Consider the following 7,493-nt stretch of genomic DNA (forward strand, 5'->3'; position numbering starts at 1 on the left):
ATTAAACATTTGCTACACTCTTCAAGAGACTAAGTGCATAGTTGTGCAAACTAGGTTGTGGTAGTACAAATTATGCCTTTCTAGAGTAATGTGACACTTACCTAATACATTGCATCAATCTTATAATAATACTTAACATATCAATGTCTTTACGATGCATCTCCAAATTGTTCATGATTTGAGTAAGACTTTTGTTGACAAAACTATTTTTGAATTTATAAAGGTGCAAATATTCTATGTTATTTAATTCCAAGTAATTTCTTTTCTTCCTAAAGAATTAAATTAAAAGAAACAAGGAGCTAGATTATTTATTTCTTTATAAACGAAACAAATAATGATGTCACATGTACAAGACCTACATAATAAAGCTTGAATGGTTCACTACTTTTTAAGTAGAATTATTTTCTAAGGCTAATTTGAAGTACATCAAGATAGGCTTTTTAGACATGATTTTGAAGCATTTCCAAATCAAAGCAACTGACTAAGGTAAAAGACTTAGCTTAATTAGGATAATACAATCCCACATTACTTTTGGTAACCTGATGTAACATGCTTGCAATAATGTGGTTGCGTATTATTTAAAAGTCTAAGAATCTAATCGAAAATAAATATTTAAACAAATAGAATTGCTAATACAAAATGTATAACAAACTTGCAAAAATCTTTCAATACAATAAAAAACTTCATGATTCAATTAAATACATGGATGCATGGCATGACATGAAGTAGGTGGCTCACCAACCTTTTGCTTTAACATGTAGAAAACATTTCTGGATGGTTGCTTTTTATGAAATGCCATATAAGGGTTTAAGATTTGAGAAGAAGAAGCAATATTTGCCTTTTTTTACACTTAGTGGCCATATGCACGGGGTTTGCAAATTTCAAGATGTTATGAAGATTATTGACTTTGAAACTTGTGCACACTTAATAAAGAAGTTGGTCATCCAAGATTTGAACATACATCGTGTGGGGCATGGTTATGGTTGAGCTAAACTATACACAAACATGATAAAATATGTAGCATTTGTAACTTGTATCAATATAAAAATCAAATTGTAGGTCTTTGTATCCATTGATCCAATTGCATTAGTGACATATGAATGGACTCATGAATCTTTTCCTTTGGTTTTGTGGTGAGCTTGGAAGCTACTTTTAAAAATACTATCCTACCACTACCACTTGTGACAACAATACATGGTAGGCGACAGCTCCCTATGGTGTCACCTTGGGGGGGGGGGGGGGGGGGGGCTACATTGAGAAACTCTATGAGTATGGCAACACTTGTGCTTATTCTTAGTAGTGGGGAGGGGGGATGCATTTGATTCCCAATAGCAAAGCTGTAGACACCTTGCAAATACCCTTGTTAAGTAGCACACGTAAGAAGATGGATAACTCCTCTAGAGAGGTTCTACTGCTAGTTGCATTTTAAAGGTAAAACCTACATTTGAGTCATTGGAGTAAAGCTTGTTAAGGGAGGGAGTGTGCTAGCTGCATTTATAAGGAAGTGTGCCAACTTGTTAAGGGAGTGCACTAGCTTTATTTATAAGGTCGAGCATGTATAAAGTATTTTTTTTTGGAAGCTCTCTGAAGCTTCTTATAGAGTGTGCTCCTGGAGGGTGCTTGGACCAGGATTCGGGAAAAGACATGTTCGCTTTATCCTGGAGCCTGCTCAATTGTTGAAAAATTCGCCCCATTGTGAGAGGAGAAGGAAAAATGATGCCTCCAATTTTTTTAAACATAGTAGTAATAATTGGATGAAATTACGAAGAAAATGCTTGTTCAAAATCTCATTTTCCTCTTCAACCGATTGTGAGAAGGATTCATGTTAGGGTTAGTAAAAAATGTTTCTTAAAACTTCCTCTTGAACCGATGGGGGGTGAGAAGGATTATAGTTGTTGACGGTGGCATGAAAAAGCACACATGCGCACGAGCAAAAAGATCCCAAAAAAGAAGAAGGATTATGTCAGGTTTAGTAAAAAATGTTTAAACTTGGCTGAACTTAACCTTAGACCCTAGAGTCTAGAGTCATGTCAAGCCAAGTTGCATTCTTAAGGTCAAGCCTACACATTTGATAAGGGTCAAGCCTCGTACTCTAGACAGGGATCGACTTGTATGTATGTAAAGAGCGCCTGAACTTAGGACTATGTGTGAAGGGACTTGCCACCCCTCACAGTCCAGGTCGTCGTCTTCCCCCCCCCAGGCCTGTGCTGGAATGCTGCGAACCTGACACTGCTCCATTTCTGCTCTTGCATCTAGGGTTTGCTTCTGCTGCTCTTTTTAGGGCTTCTCGCTGCACTTCTCACCTGCCCTCTAGGGTTCCCGCTGCATATTGAAGAGTTTCTTACATCCCGCTGCTGCATTTCTAGTGCTTCCTGCACCTGTTGTTGTCTATTATTTCTTCTTCTGCTGTTGCGCACTTCAGGGTTTCCTGCATCTAGGTTTAGGACTTCTCCCACTTATCTACCTGCTCTGTTGCAGCGTTTAGGGTTCACTGCGCAACAATACCGCCATGCGCCTCCCCGCAGTTTGACAGCAGGTGGTTTTCATGTATGGTGGAGGGGGCGGTTCTCATCGACGCTTTAGATGCCTTCCACGATGCTCTCCGGAGCTTTCAAGTCGGAAATTCTGTGACGGATGTTCCTGCCTTGGCTGTAGGGGTCGCTGTTACAGTGTTTGCCGGAGTTGCCGTAGCCATGGCCGTAGGTGGTACCCTACTGTACAGTCGGAGGTAAGTCCGGCAGCAGTTCGAAACCATTCGATCTGTTCCTTCTCTCTCTCTCTCTTTCTATTTTTCTTCTGTTGCCGGATTGGAGCTGTATTATCAAATTTCAGAAATTCTCTGCTGTTTCATCTCCACCGCCATGCTTTGCACTGTGCTTTTAAGGGTTTTGGATGATCAAATTTGCCGTTTTCTCCTGCGAGAATGTATTGATTTTGGGATTCCGTTGGCCAAATCTATCTATGCAACTTGCGGAATCGATGGCACTGTGGTGTATTAGGGTTTCTGCTATTGGATCCCTTCTAGAACGCATGGCACTGTGTGTTCCTAGAGTGTCTAATCTCTGGCCAAGCTCTCTTATAGTTACTAAATCTGCGTTTTATTATCTGTGGGAATGTATGCTACACAGTTTTTTTAAAAGGTTTTTGGTGTCTTCTTTCTCTTTTTCCTTCTTGATGACATGTATATGCCATCATGAATCAGAATGTCAAAGTGGTTTTTCTTGTTTCTCTTGCTGTGCAAGCTCTTAATTGTTTTACACTTTATGAACAACCAGAAACAGAACTCATCCTAAACGCCGCAAGAAGAAGGGCCTGCCCCTTACACAGAAGCAGTGGAGGGATGCGTTTGATGCAGATACAGGGCGTTTGATCGACAGTGAAAAGATTTTGCGAAGGGTTCGCCATGGGGTAAGAGATTGCATCATGGAAATGCCTCAGTAAAACCAGGTGGTCTTTGAGAGTGAAAGGAAAATTATAATGTAGCAAGCTTATGGTTGCTACATTTTTCCTGCTAACACAACATGTCTATGTTGTTGCAGGGTGTTGAGTCTACCATACGAGCTGAAGTATGGCCCTTCTTATTGAACTTGTAAGTAAAATTTCTTTGACATATGCCACGGAAATCTTTTGTTGTTTTGTATCCTTACAATTCCACAGAGTTGTTCACAACCGCTTGAAGGGAAAGCTCTCCATTGCTTTATCTGCAGCCTCAGTTGCTATGCTGTAGTCGCTTTCTTATTCAGCTATCAGTCAAGATTACTTGAAATCACAACAGGAGTTATAGCTGTCTCCAGCCCTTAGGCTGGATACCAAACATTCCCATAGGTGGGAGTTGGATGGGTAAGATCTCGAGCCCATTTATGACGGACAGTCAAGATGGGCCCCTGTGGTAGGGGCGGCCATGTCTTGTATTCAGCCTTAAATTCAACAGCTTTTCATGACAGTAGGAAGAAACGATAAAGTGCTCTAACCATTTGATTTGCATACTTGATTGAGAACTGCTCGATGCCTATCTAGTTTGCCTACTTTATGGTGCTGAAGAGGAAAAGCCAAGGGGTGGCTAAGCTAGCCACTTTTTTGAGTAGAGCTTTGTTTTGTTGAGTTGCTGATTGATGTGCTGCTGTTTTGTAGCTATGAACTGGAAAGTACACATGTGGAAAGGGAGGCAGAAAGACTTATGAGGAGGTAATAAGTCGGGTGGGTTGAATAAGAAGCCAGTCACATTGCTCGCTTGCACATCTTGATGCAAATTCTGGTATGCATTCATCTTGTTTTGAATGCACTTGGGTTGGTTTTGTTTCTGCGTGCAGGGAAGAGTATGATGATTTGAAAAGGCGATGCAAGATTTTACAGGAGAAGATTGCATCAGAAAGGAGGAGCACAGTAGGAAGAGGGGATGTATTTGTAGGTATGAGCCCTACAGGCCAGCAGGGATTCGTAATGTCATCGCTTGAACCATTTTCCATAGAAACTGAAGGTTTGGTGTCATCTGAATCCAAAGAACCTGCGGATGACCATGCAGGCAGCCCATTATATCAGGGCAAGGTGACAGGATGGGCGGAAATGAGTGCAAAGGCAAAGGAAGAGTTCATCACATGGCAGCGCATAATGAGATTGGATGCTGTGCGCATGAACGCTGACTGGGTCCCATATTCTCCCTCTCAAGCAAGTGTGACAAAGGGAGCTGCAAATCAGCTAGCTCTGGATGTTGGCCTGAAGGAGGATGCTCATCTAGAACCGTGCTTGCAGCATCATGCTGCTAGGCTGGTGGCCATATTAGAGGTATATGCATTGTATGATCCAGAGACTGGGTATTGCCAAGGCATGAGTGACCTGCTCTCACCTTTCGTAGCCCTTCTAGATGAAGATTATCAAGCTTTTTGGTGTTTTACATCTTTCATGTATGCTGTTCGTCACAATTTTCGGTTGGATGAGGTGGGTATTCGGCGGCAGCTTCAAATGGTTTCCAAGATCTTGAAGCTGAGTGACCCACAGCTTTACAAGCATCTTGAAAAGATCGAGGCAGTTGATTGCTTCTTCATCTATCGGATGGTTGTGATTCTCATGAGGAGAGAACTGTCTTTTGAGCAGACAATCTCTTTCTGGGAAATTCTTTGGGCAGATAAGACTGCAGTCAGGCTTGACAAGGTGAAAATTTCTTGTAGAAAAGGTAGAAGAAAAGCTCCCCCTACGGACGATTTACTGCTGTATGTAATTGCAGCTGCAGTTCGGCAGAAAAGGGGGTTTATCATGGACAAGTGCAAATGTATGGATGATATACTTAGGGAATGCAATGGCATGTCAGGCAACTTGGATACGTGGGCTCTTTTAGATGATGCACGGGATCTAATAGCATCACTTCATCGCAAGTTTCATGTTTGATTCAAACCGGTCTCAAAGACCTCTCTGCAGTACACCGGTCCTGGCCTACAATCGGCCTTCAGCTGGAAAAGTTGTTTCTCTTTTGGGTCATGTTACAACATATAATTTAAGGGCTATTTTAAGCACCACAGTAAATATTGAGGTCATTGTATCCTTTGTATGGTCCTCTGCTCTTGGATCCTTGGCAAAATGCCTGAAAGGTAATTGCTAGGCAATGCTACTTCTCTGGTTTAAGTTTGTAGAAATATGAGAAGGAAGTGGAAACTTGAGAATAGAGTATAATACTTGGATTAGCATGAGAAGAAGTGGTTAAGAAGCTCGCATACTGTAGCAAAGCATCAACACAATGTACACATACTTGCTGGTAAGTGATGAGCATCATATGCACATGCTAAGGCTAAATCGTATGAGATAAGAGGGCTGTTTTTGGGGCTGACTTGGTACTGCTGTAAACACATCATAACCACCTCAACAATGCGCTTAAACATGTATAAACACATGACTGAGTAAATGCCCATGTCCATTGACAAGCAAATAAGCTTGGTTTTAAGAATTAAATATGCCCTTGAAAATTACAGTTTTGTGCTGAAAACAGAGCACTTTTGGGGTTGTAAACTCACTTAAACCACCACAAATATGAGCTTTGACAAGTGCAATGTTTAGTCTATATATTAGACTAAACACTTCTGTATCGAACTCACACTATATGTATCAACTATGGTCATGAAGAAGGCCGAAGTGGTGCAAAAATTTGCGGCCTGTATGTAGATGAAAATACTTGAAAGAGAGCAACATCAACTAAACACTCACATTCTTTTGTATTGAAAGAAGCAACAATTTTTTAACAAACAAGCTTCAATATTGATGATGCCACAGCCTGTAAACATCCACGTCTTTCACTTTCTTTTTGCTCCACATGTTAACACTTTTGATCTTAGTCACTTAAACTTTACCTATTTATAGTCACACTTTTGATTTTAGTCACTAAAACCTTACCTATTTTGACCTTTGACATGCACACCTTTGCATGTCCCTAGACCTATGCCTAATTTTACTCTACTTTTACCTTTACTCATTTTACACCACACAACATAAATCTAAGCTATCTTTAAGAATTTTGAAGAAGATGCTTTGTCCAAGTGATGGGTTCTTTCCCACAACATATTAGGATATCAAGGTCTCTTGTCTTCATATACATTTACCGTAAAGCATCTAAGTATGTCTATGGATCTCGTGATAGTTTTGGAAGCAAAGCTATATAGTTTTGTTAGTGAACGTTGCCAAATATCTTCTTCTTTGTCTAATCACCTGATCTTTTGGAATTTCGTAAATTGCACTCAGCTATCTAATAGCATAGTCAATTACATCGAATCGAAAGATTGAATGCATTCTAAGCAATATGATACACTCACGATGTGATTGCTGTTGCTAGCCGAGATCATCACGATCATAAAGATTATTGACATTATTATTGATAATGAATGCATTTCGAGGAACATCCCTCCAGGAGCAACATTAGCTCAAGCCCTTGTAGGCATGCATAGCTATCTCACTTGTGCTCCAGCCAAGCGAATCAGCGTAGAGTAAACCGCCAAGAGAAGCTCCAGATTTTTGCTAATTTGCAGGCACTGTCTTTCTGAGGAAAAATTGAAATTTCTGCTTCATCAAATGCAATGGCTCTAATTCCTCTTGGTCCTAGGGGTTTTCAAAGGTGCTCTACAAGTTGGTGAAGTCAGAATTTGATTTGATCAAGTCTATAGTGAGATCCAAGCTCTTCATCAAATCTGCAGGTGACTTTGGTAAAACAGAGATTAAGCATTCAATGTTTGGTCAAATCTTGTGTTTCTTGGCTTAATCCTCTACTAAACTAATTGCTATTGATGGCCTTGAAAGCATTTGAGTATTTGAACTCTAAGGTCTCAGATCTGGGCTCCCTGTATACTCTGTTTTTTGCACACAAAATAGAGGATTAATTTGCTAATAAGTGATTAATCAATGTTAATCATTGTATTTTGGTACAATTGAGGATTCAAATTAACCATTAGGTATCTGATATAGATCCCTATAACTTCAGATTGCAATTCGGAGATGGTTTGATACTCCAACCATTC

The 7,493-nt window shown here is 40.3% G+C and overlaps 1 protein-coding gene across 2 annotated transcripts; it reads left to right on the forward strand.

Annotated features, from left to right (window-relative positions):
• Positions 1–2,099: 2,099 nt before the first annotated feature.
• On the forward strand, positions 2,100–5,962 carry LOC147606186 (rab GTPase-activating protein 22-like). 2 transcript variants are annotated; one of them, XM_086792383.1, is made up of 6 exons: positions 2,111–2,728; positions 3,276–3,408; positions 3,540–3,589; positions 4,132–4,185; positions 4,311–4,408; positions 4,523–5,962. In XM_086792383.1, exons 1-6 carry the CDS (start codon positions 2,550–2,552, stop codon positions 5,380–5,382), a joined length of 1,374 nt encoding a protein of 457 aa, XP_086648509.1. In that variant the 5' UTR covers positions 2,111–2,549; the 3' UTR covers positions 5,383–5,962. The 2 variants fall into 2 exon arrangements, with proteins under 2 accessions (XP_086648507.1, XP_086648509.1); XM_086792381.1 differs by having other exon boundaries at positions 2,100–2,728; positions 4,311–5,962.
• Positions 5,963–7,493: the final 1,531 nt, after the last annotated feature.

Source organism: Cibotium barometz, chromosome 58 (assembly GCF_041138505.1).
Source record: "Cibotium barometz isolate CiBa-2024 chromosome 58, ASM4113850v1, whole genome shotgun sequence".
NCBI classification, from domain to species: domain Eukaryota; kingdom Viridiplantae; phylum Streptophyta; class Polypodiopsida; order Cyatheales; family Cibotiaceae; genus Cibotium; species Cibotium barometz.

Coding starts and splice junctions, on each gene's coding strand:
- LOC147606186 (XM_086792381.1), top strand. CDS start 2,550: ATGGTGGAGGGGGCGGTTCTCATCGACGCTTTAGATGCCTTCCACGAT. Junction 2,729..3,275: donor ACCCTACTGTACAGTCGGAG/GTAAGTCCGGCA, acceptor ATGAACAACCAG/AAACAGAACTCATCCTAAAC. Junction 4,186..4,310: donor GCAGAAAGACTTATGAGGAG/GTAATAAGTCGG, acceptor TTCTGCGTGCAG/GGAAGAGTATGATGATTTGA.